At 48.5% G+C, this 23,090-nt stretch overlaps 1 protein-coding gene across 2 annotated transcripts; it reads left to right on the top strand.

The window, feature by feature from the left end:
- The first annotated feature begins 2,086 nt into the window (after positions 1-2,086).
- On the top strand, positions 2,087-23,069 carry NR1I3 (nuclear receptor subfamily 1 group I member 3). 2 transcript variants are annotated; one of them, XM_082202358.1, is made up of 10 exons: positions 2,087-2,226; positions 2,621-2,711; positions 4,677-4,892; positions 5,544-5,674; positions 12,653-12,849; positions 13,934-14,148; positions 17,363-17,508; positions 18,994-19,110; positions 20,399-20,504; positions 21,694-23,069. In XM_082202358.1, exons 3-10 carry the CDS (start codon positions 4,690-4,692, stop codon positions 21,830-21,832), a joined length of 1,254 nt encoding a protein of 417 aa, XP_082058484.1. In that variant the 5' UTR covers positions 2,087-2,226; positions 2,621-2,711; positions 4,677-4,689; the 3' UTR covers positions 21,833-23,069. The 2 variants fall into 2 exon arrangements, with proteins under 2 accessions (XP_082058484.1, XP_082058483.1); XM_082202357.1 differs by having other exon boundaries at positions 20,384-20,504.
- Positions 23,070-23,090: the final 21 nt, after the last annotated feature.

The raw sequence follows: 23,090 nt of genomic DNA, 5'->3' as shown, positions 1-23,090 counted from the left end.
ATCCACTGGCCTTGTTGGCTGTGGTGGTTGGGAACTGGAGTCAAAGCACGTTATTGAACTACAACTCCCATCACCCTGAACATTGGTTGGGGCCGGTGGGAGTTGGGTGTTCAACAGGATCTAAAGAGCCACAGTTTCCCCATTGCTCCAGAATCACAGAATTGGAAGGGACCTTAAAGGTCATCCATTCCAACCCCCTACTCAATACAGGAATCTTCGGCCTCTCCAAAAGAAATGAAAAGCCACAACCAGACCTCTCCACCCAAAATCCAAGCCTGGTCACACGTTCAACTCCAAGTCATCCAATCAGATCCATGCAGTTGTGAACAGACGTTTGTCAATCTGAACTGGTTTATGTCAGGGTTTCCCAAACATGGGTCTCCAGCTGTTTTGGGACTACAGCTGCCATCATCCCTAGCTAGCAGGACCAGTGGTCAAGGGAAGATGGGAACTGTAGTCCAAAAACAGTTGGAGGCGCACGTTTGGGAAACCCTGGTTTATGGCGTAAGTTTGAAAGGTTGACATAACCTAATAATATAACAAGAGATACTTCATCTTGACCTTTGGTGATGCTGGTACCAGCCTCATGTCTCCCGAAAGGCATTCGGGGATATCTTGAGTTTCTCACACCTTGCAGAAAGGTCAGCACATGCAAATTTAGTTGCCTGAGTACAGTCTATTCAGCCCTTGAATGGAGACCATCAAGTTAATGTTAGGCTAAACTGAAGGGAAAGAGGAGTCGAAAAATAACTACAGTAGTACCTCAGGTTACATACACTTCAGGTTACATACGCTTCAGGTTACAGACTCCGCTAACCCAGAAATAGTGCTTCAGGTTAAGAACTTTGCTTCAGGATGAGAACAGAAATTGTGCTCTGGCGGCGCGGCAGCAGCAGGAGGCCCCATTAGCTAAAGTGGTGCTTCAGGTTAAGAACAGTTTCAGGTTAAGTACGGACCTCCGGAACGAATTAAGTACTTAACCCGAGGTACCACTGTAGTTCAGTCACAGCTCCTAGGATGGGAGTCTTTCAAATTCTTAATTTGCAAGATGAGTGAGGTGAGAAACTCGGGGGGGGGGGGGGACAATGGAAACAACAGGAAATGCTCATCTTCCCCAGGAAGCAAAGCACATAAAGGAACCCTAAAAATGGTAGTCAGTGGCTCTCATAGCTCCAAGGAAGACCATCACTCAGCACTCACAAGGAATGAACTGAACACACACACACTTAAGGACAGGTATACTCCCCCCCCATTTTCTTACCTTACTATTGATGTGGGTGGTGCCAGAGGAGGGGGAGGCAAGCACCCCCCAAAAAGAAGCTCACCCCCAACTTCTCCTCCCGCTGCTGAGCTCCTGTCAGTAACATAAATTGATATTTCCCCCTTTCACAGAGCTTTAACATGTGGGACACAACTCACCCTACTAGAGATAAACTTTGCCCCTTCTCTTCCCACTCACACTAGATTTTCTTTTTATATATATATAAATATTTTATTAAGTTTTCACAATAAAAGACAAAGAAAATACAAAATCACAAAAAACAATACAATACAAAAATACAAACATTAAACACATCAAAAGAAAAAGAAAAAAGAGATAAAAACACATATAATAACAAAAAAAACAAAAATTCCCTCTTTCTTAATTTCTCATCTTCAATTAGCTTATTTTCCGGACTTCCTCACGTCTCCCGTTCTTGTATCCCTTTTTTAAAAATTAATTCAGCAAATTCATCACTCACACTAGATTTCCCCCCTGCTGCCACCACTGTACACCAGGCTCCAGTACTTGTGTAGCAGCTGTGTGACAGGCCGAACTCCAACAGATGCAGCTACAAAGCAAGACAGGAGTGGATCCCGCGGTGCCAGGACCCTGTTTGCAGCACGACCCCTTTTATGATTCCACCCAGCCCTCATTTTTGCTCCCTCTCTTTCCGTACTGGCTCCTAACCTCCCTCACCTCACCTTGTGCCCCCCTGGTTTTTCTTGCCTCCGCCCTGCGGACGCCAGCTGTGCATGCTCTGGAGGCCAAAGTACAAATTTCACTTAGCCTTATCAGAATCCAGATCCTTTTCTCTCTCCCCACCGGAGAAACAAACGCCAGTGGGGAGGCAAACAAGAGGTCCGGCGCCAAGTGGCAGCCCTGTGGGGAGACCCTCACCCTCCCAGCTGCCCCCCCTTGTTTACACCCACTCACCAACACACACGCTGCTGGAAACTCAACTGGTAAGCCCAGCTTTATGGGGTGGACATTTTTGGGAGTGGGGTGGCTTTGGAAGAGTGGGGGAAGGTATGGTGAGGAAGAAGAGCAGGACGGGGGGAAAGAGGACCTAGGAAAGGTCAGAGGTCAGGAACAGCTTCTTCTCCCCAAAGCCCCCCTTTCTCAGTACACAACAGGTATATACCACAAGTAAGGAAGGAAGGTTGGCCGTTTTTGGGAAAGAATGGGCAGAATGAACCAGGACCACAAACGGGGTTTGTCTTTTTATTGCTTTCTTCTTCACAGCTCTTTGTTTTTCTCCGCCAGCCGAGCCAGACACTCAGGAGAGAGTTGCTTTCTTCTCTTGACCTTTCCTTTCCTTTTCTCTCTCTCCCCTCCCTCGTTCTCTTTCCTTTCCAGGTTGCGTAACGGCTGCCCTTTTATCTACACCCAAAGGCGCAGGCGCTTGCAAGGAGCTGGACGTGACATTCGCACAGGTGGTAAACTCAAGGTGCCTTAATGCAGATTCATGGGGCACTGTAGGTTCTCGGGGCAGGCCCCCACCCCACCCCAGCTGCCCCAAAGAGGTGTCACTCAATTCCCACTATTGGGACCGCTGCTTACAGCAAGGATGGGGCCCTTCAGGCCTGAGAGGCTTATATGCCCCCTGCTAAGCTTCTCTTGCTGACTCTCGGACCAACCCCCAGGCCACACCCCCTCTTCTTGAGGCCACACCCCTCACCTGCCCTGCTCCACACCCTCCGTACTGTTTTCGCCTGGCTGCGATGTCTCCTTGAATTCTGGTAATGCCCCTTTACTTGCTTTGAAGTGGGAGAGCACCCTTAACTAGGAAGTACAGTTCCTAGGATTCTTTGGCATTAAGTCACAGAACATTTTAGAAGTGGTGTGGTAGTGCTTTAAATGTATGGTGCAGATATGGCCAAATGGACCAATTTAAGACAATGCCAGGTCTCTTATGGAGCCTGAACACTGCAGAGCCGTGTTTGACGAATAGAGAGAGGCATTTAAGTATTCAGAGGTGGCCACATCTGGCCAAAAACCAGGGGCAGCCTCGGCAACCAGCAGCAACTAGGGAAAACCCCGCAAGTGTCCCTATTTTCCAGGGACGTCCCTGATTTGGAGAAGCCATCCCAGTTTCTGATTTGATCCCAGAATGTCCCACTTTTCCTTAGGATGCCTCTATTTTCACTACAAATGTTGGAGGGTACGGAGTTATCTGAGCCCCGAACCGTCTGAAGGCAATCCTGTATAGGGAAGTTGTTGTTTTTTTAATGTTTAATGTTTTATTATTGTTATGTACTGAGTTGAATAGGATCCAAACTGCAGCAGTCTGATTGGTCCTAGAACAATAGGATTCAGAATGCAGCAGTATGATTGGTTGGCAGGAACCACCCAATCCTGCTCCAGATAGAAGTGAATCCACAACCTGATTGGCTTACAGTAGAATTCCGGAATTAGCCAATCATGTGCAGCCCATTGTGTAAATAATGTATATAAAGCAGGTACTGTGAGGGGACTTCCATTCATTCCTCCTCACCACTATGAGCTGAATAAAGAGCATGAAATCACTTTGCGACTCTGAGTATATTTCAATTATGTTTTTATATAGGTTGGAAGCTGCCCAGAGTGCCTGGGGCAACCCAATAAGTTGTGTGGGGTATAAATAGTAAGATTATTGTTATGGAATGGGACATCAGATGGACCACCCATGCCTGTTCTGAGCCCACCTTTTTAAAAAACCAAACCTCTGCATGGCACTCTGAGCAGAACCGGATGGGCTAATCTAGCCCCCATTTTAGTGTCCCACAGGGCATTATGGGAAATTAAAATGGTTGGCAGACCCATCAACAGCTGGGCTTCAGTAGAGGGCGCTTTGCCCAGGGCAAACCCTCTCAAACCTTAGTGAAATGTGGGGATTTGCTTAATAATAATTATATTTTATTATTTATACCCCAGCCATCTGGTTAGGTTTCCCTAGCCACTCTGGGCAGCTTTCAACACAATATTAAAACACAGTAATGCATCAAAAGTTAAAAGCTTCCCTAAACAGGGCTGCCTTCAGATGTCGTCTAAAAGTCTGGTAATTGTTGTTCTCTTTGACATCTGGTGGGAGGGCGTTCCACAGGGCGGGTGCCACCACCGAGAAGGCCCTCTGCCTGATTCCCTGTAACTTGGCTTCTTGCAGTGAGGGAACCACCAGAAGGCCCTCGGCGCTGGACCTCAGTGTCCGGGCTGGGCGATGGGGGTGGAGATGCTCCTTCAGATATACTGGACCGAGGCCGTTTAGGGCTTTAAAGGTCAGCACCAACACTTTGAATTGTGCTCCGAAACGTACTGGAGTCCAACCCGCTACAATGCAGGAAATGCAGTCATATTCCAAAATGCTTGTTTGGAATTTCAGCCTCAGGCACTGATGTGGGCCTGCCTGTCACCTATTTCCCTCCCTTCACAGCAGGACCGCAGCTCCCATGGCATCGGTGCGTGGGGTCGCCGTGCAGTGCCCCTCCGACGGTGAGAGCAGCTGCAGCGGAGGCAGCCCAGCCACCACAGCCTCCAGTCGCAGCGACACAGACCTCGACGGGGAGGAGAAAACTTGTGCTGTGTGCGGGGACCGGGCCACAGGCTACCATTTCCACGTCATGACCTGCGAAGGCTGCAAGGGTTTCTTTCGGTACAGTTCCCCATCTCGGTTTCCACTCCTCCTCCCACTTCTGTAACCCCATCTTCCCTGCATGCAAAGACTCAATGTTTGGGTTCCCCCCACCTTTTTTGCAACCGAGGTTAGTGTGCTTAGAGAGAGATTAAAGGTAAAGGGACCCCTGACCATTAGGTCCAGTCGTGGCCGACTCTGGGGTTGTGGCGCTCATCTCGCTTTATTGGCCGAGGGAGCCGGCATACAGCTTCCGCGTCATGTGGCCAGCATGACTAAGCCGCTTCTGGCGAACCAGAGCAGCGCATGGAAACGTCGTTTACCTTCCCACCGGAGTGGTACCTATATATCTACTTGCACTCTGACGTGCTTTCGAACTGCTAGGTTGGCAGGAGCAGGGACCGAGCAACGGAGCTCACCCCGTCGCGGGAATTCGAACCGCCGACCTTCTGATTGGCAAGTCCTAGGCTCTGTGGTTTAACCCACAGCGCCACCCGTGTCTCCTAGAGAAACATTAGAGAGACGTTTTTGTGTGTAGTCATCACTAACATGTGGCATTTATAGGCACACTGTTGTCTACACATTTTTATACACATTAGTGGCTGCAGAAGTCAGAGGAATGCCACGGTGCGACTGTGAGGTAATTTCCGTTCCCGCCCCCTTGTCTTGCAGGCGGACCGTTATCAAGGGCATCCAGTTCACCTGCCCCTTCACCCGAAGCTGCGCCATCACCAAAGCCAAGAGGCGGCAGTGCCAGGCGTGCCGCTACCAGAAATGCCTTGTCGCGGGCATGAGGAAAGACAGTAAGTGTGGCTGGCCAATGTAATTCCTTGCTTGGTTTTGGCCAGGCAATGTCAGCAGCTCCCGGCTGGTTGCCCAGGAAAGTATAAAGGCCAGGAAAAGTTTATTACGGTCCTTTTTTATTTCAAACTTTGCAGAGAGAGGTTATAGAACCCAGCCTCTTGGATAATGGTGTTGTCTCGAAAGAATCTCCACCCCATCCAGCCTCTCCTACGTCCTCATTCGTCACTTCTACGGCTGCCGCTAACTGCCCTCTGTCTTTGCGCTCTTTGCTCTCCTACTTTTAAGGCTCGCCGGGTTCTGGGAGATGGAGGGTCTGGAATGCTTTCAAGTGACAATGTGTCAGCCAGCTGCTGTTCTGGCTCTGCTTGCTCCTGCCCTCCCGTTATTTCCCAACTTTCCCCCTCATCTGCCTCTGAGCTGTGACCTCCCTCAAACCCCTGTTATAAATCTATACCAGGGGTCTGCAACCTTTAAGACAAAAAGAGCCACTTGGACCCGTTTCCGAAGAAAAACAACAACCTGGGAGCCGCAAAACCATTGTGACATTTAAAGCATGCGCGCCGCTGCCGTCTGATCTGACAGCGGGCGGGAAGGTGACGTTGGGACGGTGCGTGACCAACGCACGCACCGCCCCCATGCGACGTCACAGCCAGTACAGCGCCCGCCACAGTGGGGAGTGTCGGGGCGCACAATGCGCCTCCTCCCCTCGCTAGTATCCACCCTGGAGCCGCGGCAAAGGTGTAAAAGAGCCACGTGCGGCTCTGGAGCCGCAGGTTGCAGACCCCTGATCTATACTGTCTTCCTCTTCCTCCTCCCTGGAAGGGTCAGGATGAGGAGGCAGTCTGTGGTCTCCACCACTCCTCCTCCGCTCAGACCCTGACAGGCAAATTACTGTACCAGGCAACGCAGTACCTTTTCAATGCAGAAACCATCCTGGTTTCTGATTTGATCCTGGAATGTCCCACTTTTCCTTAGGATGTCCCTATTTTCATATGTTGATGGGTACGAAGTTATCTGACCCCAGAGCCGTCTGAAGGCAATCCTGCATAGGGAAGTTTAAAAAAAAATGTTTTATTATGTTTTTATGTATGTTGGAAGCTGCCCAAAGTGGCTGGGGCAACCCAGTAAGATGTGTGGGGTATAAATAGTGAAATTATCATGATGGAACAGGACGCTCCTATTTTCATCAGAGAAATGTTGGAGGATTTTACTTTATTTATTTATTTATTTACTCATTCAGAAAACTTCTACCCTGTTTTATAGGGGCTGTTAAAGTGGCTTGCAGCGGATTATCGCAATTTTCTTTAAAAAAATAAATCACATTCAAGACTAGTATCAGGAAAAGAAATAAAGCAATGTCCCTAGGGTGCTTTTGCGTGCAAGTCAAAAAACAAAAACAAAACTCCCTTTGAGATCCTCTGAGGTAAAAGAGTGATGCTTAGCAGCTGGGCCTCACTCAGGCTTTCCCTGTTGGCGGTTGCTAGGCAACAGCTCCCATCCGCACCTGTTTGGCCACTGTGAGAAAGGATCCTGGACTCTAAAGGCCTTTGGGCCTGATCCTGCAGTTGGACTGTTACTACTCCTAATCTTATTAATTTGTTAAGTCACTTTCCCCACAGACTGATGCCAAGTGACATACATTAAAATTGATTCAGAACAACCGAGTAAAACCCCAACAACACGGCTATACAGATAAAAGGCAGGACTAGCAGCCCCATTAAAAGCAGCCACAGTGCCCCCCCCCTCAAATGAAAGGCCAAAAACCTGGGTAAAGAGAAAAGGCTTTGCTTGGCATCTAAAAATAGATAAAGATGGCGTCTGGCGTGCCTCCTTGGGGAGAGCATTCCACAAGCTTATGTTCTTAGGTTCTCCCAGTAAGGTCTTCTGAGGCAAGCGAGTGGGACTGACACACACACACACACACACACACACACACACACACACACACACAGAAAATACATATGGTTGTCCCGTTCCATCTTTGGACATTGACAGCCCCTCTTGCCATTCCTCCACTCCTGTGGCAGCGTAATGAAAAAAACATTAGAATTAATTGAATTCTAAAAATGGCTGACGGTACAGAGGCCAACTGCTCCCTGCCTTACACCCAGGGATGAGGGAGAAATTTTGCTTCAGATTGCTTTTAAAGCCAAACCTCTGTCATTTGCACCTTCTAAAAACACTAGGGAGAGCGGGACAGAGCCACCCTTAGAAATCTGCGCTTCTCTGAATTTTGCATTGCTATGCGTTAAGGGAAAGTGTGCGTATAAATGCATATATTGGTGAAATTAATATGCAAAAATGTGTGTATGTTTGTGTGTGTGTGTGCAGAAATATGCTTTGAAAAAAGTCTGTAATAATAATTTAATTATTTACAGTGTATGCCACCCATCTTACTGGGTTGCACATAAATGTGTATTTTAGGCTAAATTTTGCACTAAATGCTAATGAATTTTCATGAGGATTCTGAGTAGTAGTAGTAGTAATAATAATAATAATAATAATAATTTCAAACTGATGTGGAACTCTGGGGAACTGAACTTAATATTGTAAAAACGAGAAACTGAAACTGAAATTGACACATTCACCCAACTCTACTTACATCCTATGGCCTAAACAAGTTCAGCTGTGGTGGATTTGAATTTTCCTACCAGATCCCGTTTGTGATACCCATCCTCCATATATTTGCCTATCAAGAGCTATTAGTGTTAATGAGGCTGTCTGGTCAAACACAAAAGTCATACTAGACCTGGAAGGGGTTGCGGGGAAGAAACAGACTAGATGGCTTCTGCCCTCAGGCTCTGGCTTGTGGAGTTCTTTTTAATTCCTATTACTATATGACCCAGGAAGCCTCTCTCTCCTTCCTCACCCCCCAATTCTTTTGGCCTGGTCCTTTTGTCCTGCACTTAACTGCATTCGGCAAGAGAGATTCTCCTTAAAGGTCCCTGCGTTCTGCAGGAGAGTTTCTCTTTGAAGTCCCAAAATATCAGATGGCTGCTTCAAGCAGGTCTGCCCCCATTTGTGGGACACTATCCCATATAGTGTGGGACACGGGTGGCGCTGTGGGTTAAACCACAAAGCCTAGAACTTGCCGATCAGAAGGTCGGCAGTTCGAATCCCTGCGACGGGGTGAGCTCCCGTTGCTCAGTCCCAGCTCCTGCCCACCTAGCAGTCTGAAAGCACATCAAAGTGCAAGTAGATCAATAGGTACCACTCCGGCGGGAAGGTAAACGGCGTTTCCATGTGTTGCTCTGGTTCACCAGAAGCGGCTTAGTCATGCTGGCCACATGACCCAGAAGCTGTACGCCGGCTCCCTCGGCCAATAAAGCAAGATGAGCACCGCAACCCCAGTCGGCCACGACTGGACCTAACGGTCAGGGGTCCCTTCCCCCTCCCTTTACCTATCCCATACAGAGATATGACAGGCAGACCACTATCTGCACTTTCAGGAAACAGATGAAGGCATGTTTGTTTTGATAGGCTTTTCCAGCAGGATGGAAAGGTATCTGGCCTTAGGGGTTCATTTTGTATAGTTTCAAAATTCATCCTTAGTTGTTGTCAACTGCTTTTAAAACTATTTCCAGCTATTTTTAATGGCACATTTGCAAATCGCCTTGTAAAAGGTGGTTCATAATTTAATAAATAATAGTATAAAGAGACCCCTGCTAGATCAGATTCCCAGCAGACATAAAATATAACCGTCGGGGCTGGTCACATTGGTAGCCCTGTCCTCTGTGAATTTCTACAATCCTCTTTTAAAGGTGTCCAACCTAGTGGCCATCGCTTGTGGGAGCAGCTACCACAGTTTGGCTCTGCACTGTGAAAGAACTACAGTGCTACCTTGGTTCTCGGAAGTCCATTCGACTTCCAAAACATTCAAAAGCCAAGGCGCGGCTTCCGATTGGTTGCAAGAGCTTCCTGCAGCCAAGCGGAAGCTGTGTCGGACGTCTGGCTTCCGAAAAACATTTGAAAACCAGAACACTTACTTCCAGGTAAGTGTTGGCATCCGGGAGCCGATTTGTTCGTTAACTAAGCCATTTGAGAACCAAGTTCCACTGTACTTCCTTTTGCCTGTCTCATATCTTCCAACATTCGGGCTTCGTAGGTTGTCCCCGAGTTTAAATATTATGAGAGAGACCTCTCTGTCCACCCCCACCCCCCCAACCAGGCCTCGTTTCACACGCCCCCCCTGTCATGCCTGCTCTCCCTTGCCTATTCTTGAAACTAAAAAAAGTCCCCAAATGTTGTAACTTTTTGTCACACGGGAGTTTCTCCGGCCCTTTGTTTATTATTTTGGTGGTCCTTTTGGGAAACTTTCCCCAGCTCTATAACAATAGCAACAACATTCAGACACACACACACACACACACACACACACACACACGTAAACAGCACAAGATGGGCACTCTCAAAGGATCTTTCGGTGTCATCCTGAGCAGAAGAAGCCTTCAGCTTGTTTGCTTCTGCAAAGCCATCCTCAGTAAAGAGGAAGGATTGGAAGCAGCTGTAGGGTTGTGCGGAGAGGGAGGGGGGAGGAGGAGGAGGAGGAGGAGGCTGTCAGCAAAGCCGCATCCCCTCTCCAGGGAACGATACACTGCGCTGGAAAGCAGGGTGGATTTGAGGCCGCCCAGCCAGCTTTTCCTCTGCATCGACTGGCCCAAAGGGTCAGATTTCATTAAAAGAAACGCCAGAGAGGAGCAAGAATAGAGTCATCTCCCTCCTCCAGCTGCAGAATCAAGACACTTGAAAGCAAAAAAGATCTCCTTCTCAGAGCAGGCTGGCAGCAGAGCCAAACCAATAAAAACAAAACAAAATGGGCCTCTGCCTGAGCACAGATTAATCTGATGGGGGCAGTGGGGTGGGGTGAGGTGTGTGTGTGGGCAGACAATAATCTGGTCCAGGATGAATCCTGCCGTACACCCCGGGGCTTTGTGGAGAGAGGAGGGAGAGAGGAGCATCAGCGCTGTGCGAGAGACTGTCAGAGGGTGATGCATTGCGGTCTCCTTACACAAGAGGGTGTTCCGCGCTGCAGTCGGACTGTGATGTAGCCGTGGGCACACACACGTTGTTGTTGTTGTGTGTGTGTTTTAAGAAAAGAAATACCGCCTGGATCTGCCCGCAAACAGCTCCGAATCGCACCTGACCCTCTCTGCAGAATTTCCATTAAGGAGCTTCTAGCGAGAGGCACCCCCTGTAAAGTGAATCGAGAAGGGGGGGGAGTGCTGCATATCAATTGGGGTTTCTCTCTGCAGAATCTTAAGCAAGTTCAGCTGGATACTGACAGCGGGGGAAGAAAGAAAGAAAGCAGCGTTGCAAAGAGGCCGATGCAGTGGCAAAACCTTTCTGACAGTGTTGTGCCCTGCCTGCCACAGGCAGCTGACCCCCCAAGCCCAGGGATGATGCAACAGAGCTTAATTTGGACAGTGGCGAAGCCCATGAGGGTTTCAAGAGCTACAACTTAGCCATGGAATGTGTAATACAGTGGTACCTCGGGTTACATACGCTTCAGGTTACACACTCCGCTAACCCAGAATTAGTGCTTCAGGTTAAGAACTTTGCTTCAGGATGAGAACAGAAATCGTGCTCCGGCGGCGCGGCGGCAGCAGGAGGCCCCATTAGCTAAAGTGGGGCTTCAGGTTAAGAACAGTTTCAGGTTAAGAACAGACCTCCGGAATGAATTAAGTACTTAACCCGAGGTACCACTGTGTTAATAATAATGGAGAGTGTGTAATAACAGAGTCGGCATGGCGCCGTGGTTAGGAGCTGGGGTAGGGAACCACCAGCCAGGGGCAAATTGTGGCCCTCCAAGGCTCTCTGTGTGGCCCTCAGGATGCTCCCAGACTACACATTTAATCACAGGAAGCTACTGGAGTAGTCCCTAAAGTATGTATAGGAATGCATTTTACTAGGGAACTTTGCAAAAAAAAAAGTATATAGGGCAAAAATCCATATAAATGTGCCGGTTAGGAGAAATTTGCGCTAAAATTCTGGTGAATTTTCCTGAGGACTTAAAAACATTCCACACACTGCTGTGGAAATGTGGAGAACTGTACTTGAGACTGGGAAAACAAGAAACTGAGAGAAACCAAATGTTCACTGAGGGATGGAAGGATCAGCTCTCTCTGTTTTCTCATCTTTCGTGTTTTAAATTCAGTTTGCCACATTTTGCAGAAACTTGTGGGTTGTTTGTTTAAATTCTCATGAATATTCACCAGCATTTTAGTGCAAATGTCTCCCAACGAGCACGAATGTATATGGAGATTTGATTAACGTACACATCTTTGCCAGCAATTGCCCCTAATATAATGTTTTCGTGCGTGTGCCGTTCTCAACAATATGTACATGCTTCCTTTCACCTAGACAGGGGTCTGCAACCTTTAAGACAAAAAGAGCCACTTGGACCCATTTCTGAAGAAAAAACAACTGGGAGCCGCAAAACCATTGCGACGTTTAAAACAAACATATCTCCGGAGCCACAATCTGACAGCGGGCGGGAAGGTGATGTCGGGACGGTGCGTGACTAACGCACGCACTGCCCCCATGCGACGTCACAGCCAGTACAGCGCCCGCCACAGTGGGGAGTGTCGGGGCGCACAATGCGCCTCCTCCCCTCGCTAGTATCTGCCCCGGAGCCGCGGCAAAGGTGTAAAAGAGCCACATGCGGCTCCGGAGCCACGGGTTGCAGACCCCTGACCTAGGAGATCCGTTTTTTGGTTGACAACCTGCGTAGCAAAATTCAGTAAAATAGTAAAATTCAGGGGAGTGCGAATTTCGGAGGATGGCTGGCTTATGGTCCGTTTGGAAAGTGTAGGTTGGAAAGATTCAGCTTCAGAGGAGACGTGAATCAAATCCCTCCCTCCCTCCTATACCCACCCTTACTGGCGGGGCATTCGGTTTATCAGGTCCCTGGTAACTCCCTGCCCAAGGTCCACACAAGCTTCTCCTTTGAGCACTGCTTCCTTTTCGTTCTGTCACAGTGATAATGTCAGAGGAAGCTTTGCATGTGCGGCGTGCGCTGAGGCGGCAGAAGAAGCACCAAGGGCAGAGTCCGGCCTCAGTGGAGCCGCCTGAGGAAAGCGGACTCACAGTGGAGCAGGAACAACTGATTGAGCTCCTCACCGAAGCCCACAAGAAAACCTTTGACTCCAGCTTCTCTCAGTTCAACCACTACCAGGTGAGCTTTGCAGGAGTTCCAGACGGTTTGTTTCAGGAATGAGGGGAGAGGAACACCCTGTGCCCCCCCCAGGTGCTGCTGTTGGACTCCAGCTCCCATCCAGTCTGGCCAATGGTCAGGGGTGATGGGAAGTGGAGCTCAGCGTCTTCTAGAGAGGGGTCCCTCATCCCTGAATTGATTCATGTACCAGGAGAGACCTACATGATGCTTTGCAGATATCGCTGGAAAGAAAATATCACTGGTCCTAAATTATCTACAGTGGTACCTCGGGTTACAGACATTTCCGGTTACAGATGCTTCAGGTTACAGACTTCGCTAACCCAGAAATAGTACCTCAGGTTAAGAACTTTGCTTCAGGATGAGAACAGAAATCGTGCAGCAGCAGCAGCGGGAGGCCCCATTAGCTAAAGTGGTACCTCAGGTTAAGAACAGTTTCAGGTTAAGAATGGACCTCCAAAATTAATTAAGTTCTTAACCCGAGGTACCACTGTACATTGGTTCCTAGTATGCTTCTGAGAACAATTCAAAGTGTTGGTGATGACCTTTAAAGCCTTAAAACAGCCCAGTATACCTGAAGGAGCGTTTCCACCGCCATCGTTCAGCCCTGAACACTGAGGTCCAGCTCCGAGGGCCTTCTAGCGGTTTCCTCACCATGAGAAGTGAAGTTACAGGGAGCCAGGCAGAGGGCCTTCTTGGTAGTGGCACCCGCCTTGTGGAACACCCTCCCATCAAGGAGATAAACAACTACACAACTTTTAGAAGACATCTGAAGGCAGCCCTGTCTAGGGAAGTTTTGATGTTTTACTGTGGTTTAATTATTGAAAGCCACCCGGAGCGGTGGGGACAACCTAGTCAGATGGGTAGCATTAAATAAACAAACAAATAATGATCCTTAACTCAGTGTGATAGATCAGGCGAATGGCTGCCTTACAGGCCTGCTTGACCAATTTCCATGCATTTCTCATGAGGACTAGATGCTTAGGATCAGAAGTTGGTGGGAGAAAAAAAGAAAGCTGAGATGGTCTTGGGGTTCAACGAAAGGAAATTTATTGTGAGCCCCACTTAACCAGCGTCTCCCCTCCAGCCAGCGGTACGTCTCTACATCCACAGCCAGAGATCTCAGAGCCCCCAGGATGCTGCCGTCCCTCCCATGTGCCCCTACAGTCCTCAAGACCACATGGAGAGCTTTCCGGAGGAGGTCCTCCCCGATGTCTTCAACCTCTTGCCGCTCTTTGCCGACATCAGCACCTACATGATCCAGCAAGTGATCCAGTTTGCCAAGGCCATACCGTCTTTCAGGTGAGTGCCTTGCTGTGAATCAAAGGGTCTTTATTCACCCCCTGCAAAGTCCTATCGTCGTCCGGGAGTCAATAAAGGTAAAGGGACCCCTGACCATTAGGTCCAGTCATAGCCAACTCTGGGGTTGCGGCGCTCATCTCGCTTTATTGGCTGAGGGAGCCAGCGTACAGCTTCCGGGTCATGTGGCCAGCATGACTAAGCCACTTCTGGTGAACCAGAGCAGCGCATGGAAATGCCGTTTACCTTCCCGCCGGAGCGGTACCTATTTATCTACTTGCACTTTGACGTGCTTTCGAACTGCTAGGTTGGCAGGAGGAGGGACCGAGCAACAGGAGCTCACCCCGTCGCGGGGATTCAAACTGCCGACCTTCTGATTGGCAAGTCCTAGGCCCTGTGGTTTAACCCACAGCGCCACCCGTGTGCCTCCGGGAGTCAATATGTGACTACTAATGGGGAACTCTGATCTAAATTAAGGAAGCTTCCAGACTGTTGCTATTTTTATGCGGGAGATTCAATCACATATGGACATATTTAGGTCATATGATTAAAGTCTCTCCTGTGCATCAGACCTGCTTCTTCCCCCCCCCCAAAAAAAACCCTTCCTTTTTTTTGCGATAAGAAAAAGCATTGCAGAAACACACTGGAAAGTGTAGGGAGGCAATTGCTTGACGCAATGTTGTCTGAACTCTCCACGAAGGCTGTGCAAACAGATCAGGGTGGGTGCTCAATAAACCAGTCACCCAGAGATGACCTCTGTCCTGTGTTGCCTGCTGATAACTCATAGGTGATGAATGCCGAAAGAGTGTGTGTAAGGCAGGCTGCTCCGCTGTAAGACAATGAAATTAATCTAAGACTAATTATTAATTAATTATGGAACTGATTTTAAAAGGTTTGAGGTAAGGATCAGTTACTGAAGGGCATCCCCTGTTTTGGAGAAGGGGAAAAGGGTTGTTTACAGCTCAGCAGTTAGTGATTGTTGGCTTGAATAATGGATACAGGGAGATTTATAATAAACAACAAAATACTGGGGGGGGGGGGTTGGTTGGGTGGTTTCCTACTATGTTATGCATTTTTGTGTTTTCTTATTGTAAACCACCCTGTGATCCTTAGACGAAGGGCGGTATAGAAATTTAATAAATACAGTGGTACCTCTGGTTGGGAATGGGATCCGTTCCGGAGCCCCGTTCGCAACATGAGCAGAACGCAACCCGTGTCTGTGTGTGTGCAGGTCGCGATTTGCCACTTCTGCGCATGCATGTGATGTCATTTTGAGTGACTGTGCATGTGCGAGCAGCAAAACCCGGAAGTAACCCGTTCCGTTACTTCTGGGTCACCGTGGGACGTATCCTGAAAGAACATAACCTGAACCAAACTTAACAAGAGGTATGACTGTAATAGCATCTTAAAAAGCAGAGACATCACCTTGCCAACAAAGGTCCGTATAGTTAAAGCTATGGTTTTCCCAGTAGTGATGTATGGAAGTGAGAGCTGGACCATAAAGAAGGCTGATCGCCGAAGAATTGATGCTTTTGAATTATGGTGCTGGAGGAGACTCTTGAGAGTCCCATGGACTGCAAGAAGATCAAACCTATCCATTCTGAAGGAAATCAGCCCTGAGTGCTCACTGGAAGGACAGATCGTGAAGCTGAGGCTCCAATACTTTGGCCATGAGAAGAGAAGACTCCCTGGAAAAGACCCTGATATTGGGAAAGATTGAGGGCACAAGGAGAAGGGGACGACAGAGGACAAGGTGGTTGGATAGTGTTCTCGAAGCTACCAGCATGAGTTTGACCAAACTGCGGGAGGCAGTGGAAGACAGGAGTGCATGGCATGCTCTGGTCCATGGGGTCATGAAGAGTCGGACATGACTAAACAACTAAACAACAACAACATGACTGTAATAAAATAATAATATTTTCCCCACCATCCTCAGCCAGTCCCCACCTGCCCTGCCTTCTTGCTTTCATCTAGAACTGAGATCTGCCAACCAGAACCAGGTGCAAAATAGCCGCTCTGTGAACAGCGTGCCTCTGAGCATGTGCTCAGTCCAAGTTACAAGAAAGGAGATTCCAACTAAATGCTGTATCAGGAAGAACTTTCTGACAGTAAGAGCTGTTTGCCAGTGGAAGAGACTCCCTCAAGAAGCAGTGGGCTCTCCTTCCTTGGCGGTTCTTGAGCAGAGGCTGGATGGTCATCTGTCCTGGATGCTTTAGCTGAGATTCCTGCATGCAGGGGGTTGGACTAGATGACCCTCGGGGGTCCCTTCCAACTCTACAGTTCTGTGATTAGAACTTTCCAAAACAGTCTGCAGACCAAAACACAGCTGGCCTTTGAAATTTGCACTTCTCCAAGTTTTGCAACACAGTTCTCTGGCCAAGTCACATGTACGAAAAGGCTGACTTTAAAGGTTTAATAAATCGAGCTTTTTAAAAAAAGTGAACACAACAGGCAAAAATGCATTCTGTTAGGAAAAGTTGCTCTGCAACATTATGTACGGTCATACCTCATGTTACGTCCGCTTCATGTTATGTTCTTTCAGGATACGTCCCGCGGCAACCCAGAAGTAACGGAAAGGGTTACTTCCTGGTTTCACCGCTCGCGCATGCGCAGAGGCTCAAAATGACATCACGTGCATGCGCAGAAGCAGCGAATTGCAACCCGTGTGTGCACAGATGCGCCGCTACGGGTTGCGTTCTTTTCATGTTGCAAACGCATAGCTGTCAACCTTCCCTTTTTTGCGGCAAATCCCCTTATTCCAGCACCGTTTCCCGCTGCTTCCCGCTGCTATCTCGGATTGTTAGATATCCCGTAGACTGTCCCCGGGACATGTGAGGCTGCTGATCCCTTATTTTCAAATCTGAAAGTTGACAGCTATGCAAATAGGCCTCTGGAACGGATCCCATTTGCAACCAGAGGTACCACTGTATATGAGGCAAAATTGCATACAAACGTTTATATTAGAAGAAGTTTGCACCGCTATTATTATTTTTAAAATAAATTTGCAATACTGACGCGGAAATGTGGAGGACGTTGGAAAGACGAGAAACTGAGAGAAACCAGAATTGACAGTTGAACCAATCTCTAAGTCAAGGTTGATGGAGTTCAACAACATCTAGAGAGTCACAAGCTTCCCACCTCAAGGCTAGGGATTGGTTCCAAAACTTTGAGCCTGTCTTACCGCTTGACATGTTTTTTTTCTCTCTCCCCCAACCAGAAGTTTGCCAATCGATGATCAAATCTCACTCCTCAAAGGCGCCACCCTGGAGATCTGTCAAATCCGGTTCAACACAGTCTTCAATGAGGAGACCAAAGCTTGGGAATGCGGCCAACACTGCTACACCATCCAAGATGGCGCCCTGAGTAAGTCACAGGAAGTCTAGAGAGTCCCACAGCTGCCATGTGACTGGGAGCAGAACACATTCCATGGGCTCTCTCAGCGCCCTGCTGGAGTAGGGCCATGGTCCATCTTGTCTAGCATCGCGTTCTCACAGTGGCCAACCAGATCCCTAATGAAAGCCCACAAATGAGATCTGAGTGGAAAAGCACTGTCCTCACTTGTGATTCCCCTCCTTTGGTATCCTGAGGCAGGCCACCATCCAAGCGTGGAGACAGGACCCAGTCACCATCATGGCTTGTAGACACTGATAGCTTCTTCCTCCATGAATATGTTCAATTGTTTTGCAAAAACATCCAAGTGGGTGGCTGTCACTGTGGGCCACGAATGGACCAGCCCATTAGCATTTTTTAAACTTCCAAATGCAGTGGTACCTCGGGCTACATACCACTGCAACAGGGCTTAATTTGGACAGTGGCAAAGCCCATGAGGGTTTCAAGAGCTACAACTTAGCCATGGAATGTGTAATACAGTGGTACCTTGGGTTACATATGCTTCAGGTTACACACTCCGCTAACCCAGAAATAGTGCTTCAGGTTAAGAACTTTGCTTCAGGATGAGAACAGAAATCGTGCTCCGGCGGCGCGGCGGCAGCAGGAGGCCCCATTAGCTAAAGTGGTGCTTCAGGTTAAGAACAGTTTCAGGTTAAGAACGGACCTCCAGAACGAATTAAGTACTTAACCCGAGGTACCACTGTATCACTTTCCTAGCCTCTTTGCTAATTGTACAAAGGAAAGCTGTCTTGTTTTGCAGTTTTCGTTTCCAGGCGCTAGTACTTCCATAAATTTAGTATTCAGTCTGTACAGTCCAGTTGTTAGCATTCCTACCAAACAGAATGTATGGAGCACAATTTATGGCTGCTGTGATTATGCTTCTTGGGCTGGGTTAGAGAGATTACCCTGGAAGCAATAGTGTGGGTACATGAATTCATGGAGAATTCACATGATTCACATTATTTTTCGTTTGTTATTACGTCATGCATTTTTGTGTTTTTATATTGTAAACTACCTTGCGATCCTCTGATGAAGGGCAGTCTAGAAATAACAACAACAACAACAACAACAACAACAACAACAACAACACGCTCCTGTTTTCTGAGGCAAATGCTGCTAAGTGGGAAAAAGAACCCCTTTGGGACGCTGAATTCTTTCCTGGGTTCTTTCACCCCTTGCTCTGGCATAGTCCTGACCTGGTCGCCTTCTGGAACCAATTTTGCTCATGGGGTTCATACAACCAATCTAGCAAGAGACCCATAATTGGATTATGTTGTGTGAATGCTCCCTCCTGTGGTCAGAGGGGAGTATTTAGCACAGCAGATGATCCTGGATGGGCCAGTCCTCAGATTGGTTCCTTCTGTGGGCAAACTGTTCCACTATGCTACATGCCATAAGCATCACAGGCCCACAATACACAGAGACCCACTTTGTCAACCACCCTGTCTTCTCCTCCAGCGGGATTCCAGCAGGTCTACCTGGAGCCATTGCAGAAGTTCCACATCAGCTTGAGGAAGCTGAAACTGCACGAGGCCGAATACGTTCTGCTCCAAGCCCTGGTGTTGTTCTACCCGGGTAAGTCCTCCGCATCCCAGTAGTAGCAGATTGCACCATCACCACCCTTTCTGAAAGGCAGGAGGTCCCTGCGCCTGCTCGGTTAGAGCCTTGGACTAAGACCTGGCAGACCAGGGTTCAAATCCCCACTCAGCCAGGAAGCTCACCGGGGGACTTAGTCACAGCCTCTCAGCCTGGCTTGCCTCACAGAATTGTTCAGAGGAGAACATGGAGATAGAACCGTACACGCCGCCTAGAGCTCGTTGGAAGGAAAGGTGGAATAAAAATGGGTGTCTTATATATCTGTGATTAAAAATAAATAAATATTTTTTGTTAACCGCAGTATCATACAGGCAATGGCCAGTCGATGCACGGCCCATTTGGCGTTGCGCCAAAGCTGGAAGTGTCTTTAAAATTTTCAAAAAAGGGCCCTAAAAGAGCCCAGAAAAGGGGGGGGAGGCGCTTAGCAATCCTACAAGCCTTTGCAAGTGCAATCCCATGAGCCTTTGCACTGACCGTTGAGGCCCGTGGAGAGTTGGGAGTTTGAGCGAGGAGGTTGGGAGGGAGCGATGGGGGTGTTTGCAGGCTTCCCCAGTGGTGTTCCCAATATACGTAATTTCAGTTAAACGTGGTTCCTCGTAACATAACCCCTTCGTAAATGGGGAGTGGCCTGTATCTCTTATTCCCGTGATTAACAGAATCTCAAAAGAGATCCACAGAAAGCTTGGGTGAAGTGCTGTTTGCTCATATATGTGTGTGTGTGTGTGTGTGTGTGTGTGTGTGTGTGTGTGTGTGTGTATCGTAGATTCTGGCATATTAGGCGACTGGGCGTATAAGACGACCCCCCAAATTGGCAGTGTCAATTTGGGTTTTGTCTTACAAGCCCAGTCTTATATGCTGGGCAGGAGGAAGCCGTCCGGTGCCCACTGCTGCCTCGGAGGTAGTACCCAGCATATAAGACGACCCCTGACTTTTTAACCTCTTTTCTGGGTTTAAAAAGTCGTCTTATATGCCGGAATCTACGGTACACACACACACACCACACAGCACAGTATGTCTACCTCATTCTTTGTTTCAAGAGGTCTGGCACTTCTAGACAAGAGCCTCTGGGTGCATGCAGAGTACATCTTCCTCAAGAGGGGGACATTTTTCTATGTGCCTCTGAGCATGCACTAAGTAGCAACCCATTTGGGTGGGTGGGTTGTTGTTTTTTTGCCAGTGCTCCCTTTGGGTAAGAGGGGGATTCCTCACCCTTTGCCCCATATCTCCTCTGCCTTGTCTCTCACTGCCCAAGCCTGCGACTTTGCAGACCACATGGACGTCACACAGCGAGAGGTGATTGACCAGACCCAAGAGAAAATCGCTCTAACTTTAAAAAACTACATTGACCAGCGACATGCTCTGCCTGAAGGGAGGTGAGCAGGGAAAGCGCTTTGTGGCGGGGGGCGGGTGGTGCTCTCTGCATGGGGTGGGGAACCTGTGGCCATCCCGATCTTGCTTGGGGGCTTCCAGACAGGCTCTTTATTTTGCAAATGTGATTGTTTTCGTTCAACCGGTATGCAGCTGACCAAACTCCCTGTATTTTAGGATTGGCATGGGTGTTCTGCTGTAGTCAGTTTTTCACAGAACATTTCTGTTATGTATTTTCTGACCTGTCCCAACAGTTAATACTTCTCCACTCTCTCACAAACCCAACTTTCCAGCCCCTAGTTATCATGCAATGGGCAAAATGAAGGTTTGTGCTGTTTGTGTGTTTGTGCTGCAATTCCCAGTGGTTTAGCCATCAATCCCTCTTCCCAGGGGACTCTGAGAACTGTTCCTCTGTGAGAGGAATAGGGGTCCCCGAACAACTCTCAGCACCATAGGAGCCAACTCCTAGGGGCCAAGGTCCCTTCATCCCCTCCAATAAAACATTTGAAGGGGCCACCCACCCAAAGTTGACAGGCGTTGCCATTCAAATGGTGTGTGTGCATCACGTTCTGTGATTGATTATGTGGGGTGGGGCTTACCTGGGCCCCTCCCCATATTTTATTCAAGTTGGCACCACTGCTCAGCACAAACTACATTTCCCAGGATTCTTTGGAGGAAGCCATGATGTCTTAAAGTGGTATGATACTGCTTTAAATGTACAGTGTTGATGGAGACCTTAGTCTTTTAAGATCCCGTAAGCAGCCTTAAATGTACTAGTCTTTTAAGATCCCTTAATCAGCCTTTGCTTCCCCCAATGAATCCTGGGAACTGTGGCTTATTAAGGGTGCTGAGAATTGTTAGGAGACCCCCTATTCCCCTCACAGGGCTAGAATTCCCAGAGTTCCCTGGGAAGAGGAATGGATATTGTTAAATCCCTCTGGGAACTGTAGCTGCGAGGGGGTCTCCTGAACAACTCTCAGCGCCCTTAGCAAGTTACAGTCCCCAGGGTGATTGGGGGAGAAGCCGTAGCTGCTTAAAGCAACATAACTTGAATGTCTGGTGCTGATGGGGCCCTAGGTGGTGCTCAGGCAAGGAGCCAATGGAAATTTGGTGTGTGTAATAGAGAGCACCCACTCAAACTATCAGGAACGGCAAGGACTGATGGCTGCCTCCTCCTCCCTTCCACTTCTGCAGGTTCCTCTACGCCAAACTTCTCTTGTTGCTGACAGAGCTGAGGACACTGAAAGTCGAAAATACGCGGCAGATCCTCCATATCCATGACACCCAGGACCTCACCACCATGACGCCACTGCTTTCGGAGATTATCAGCTGAAAGCTTGCACCAGGAGAGTGCTGCATCTTTCGTTCATGTTTTGCTTTAGGTGTAAAAAGGGACATATGTGCTGGAAGACCGGATCCAGAAGTTTCCCAAGACTTCTCTCGAGATCTGGTAGTTTTAGGGATCTGCTGGAAAGCCAGGCATTGCTCCCTTCCGCTGCTACCCTGAGCAAGGGCTGGTTACTTTTGCAGAACTGCAGTCTCTTCCCCCTCCATCTGCTGCAAACCCATATTTCCCGTCCCCCGCTCCCCCACAAACAATCTAATCTTCCTTCCACAGCTAATCCAATAGCAGCCAACCCTGTTCCTCCCATCCTCACCCCCAATCCTGGCTTAGCCAAGCATCATCATGAGCCTCCTTGCAGCCAACCTCGTCTGATCCACTGATCCTCTCTAAGCTCCCCAGCGCTGCCCCTCAAAACCCTCTTTAGGCTTCCGAGATCATGAAAGCAAAGCCCGACTGCCAGGGCCCCACCCCCAGACAGAGAGAATTTCAGGGCAGCTTTTGTATATCAAGCTTGTGTCCTGTGGGAGGAAAAGAGCTCCCCCCAAAAAGTGATGGCATATTTGTGTGTGTGTGTGTGTGTGTGTGTTTTAATGTGTTTAGTTACAGCTCGAGAATGATTTCCGGGGGAACATCAGATGAAAGGCCAGGGCCAGACAGAATCAGTACAGGCACCTAGGAGCAGCAGGCTTCAGAGTATGGAAAGCTATCTTGTCTACTCTGCCCCTAGACTCTTTTGGCAGCACTTTAAAAATGAGGCAGTGCCATTTTTGCTGCAGCACACACTTTTCCAAGTGACGTTCGAGTAAGAAAATGTGAGGATGATAATAATTTATTACTTATGCCCTACCCATGTGACTGGGTTGCCCCAGTCACTCTGGGTGGCTTCCAACAGAATAAGCACAACAAAACATCAGACATTAAAAACTTCCCGATACAGGGTTGCCTTCCAATGTCTTCTGAAAGTCGTATCATTATTTATCTCCTTGACATCTGATGAGAGGGCGTTCCACAGGGTGGGCGCCACTACCGAGAAGGCCCTCTGCCTGGTTCCCTGTAATGTCACTTCTAGCAGTGAGGGAACTACCAGAAGGCCCTCAAGCTGGCCAGAATTAGTTACTAATAGCACAAGAGGCTTCCAGCTAGCTCTTTGTGAGATTTCTTCAGGGGCAAGTGAATTGAACTGCAGCTCAAAGGCTTGAAGCCTTGATAAAATTTGCTCCTAGTACTCCTTTGAGGTCTCCTGTTT

This window comes from Podarcis vaucheri (assembly GCF_965113315.1).
Source record: "Podarcis vaucheri genome assembly, chromosome: 16".
In the NCBI taxonomy this organism is placed as follows: domain Eukaryota; kingdom Metazoa; phylum Chordata; class Lepidosauria; order Squamata; family Lacertidae; genus Podarcis; species Podarcis vaucheri.
This window is presented reverse-complemented; position numbering and strand designations above follow the sequence as displayed.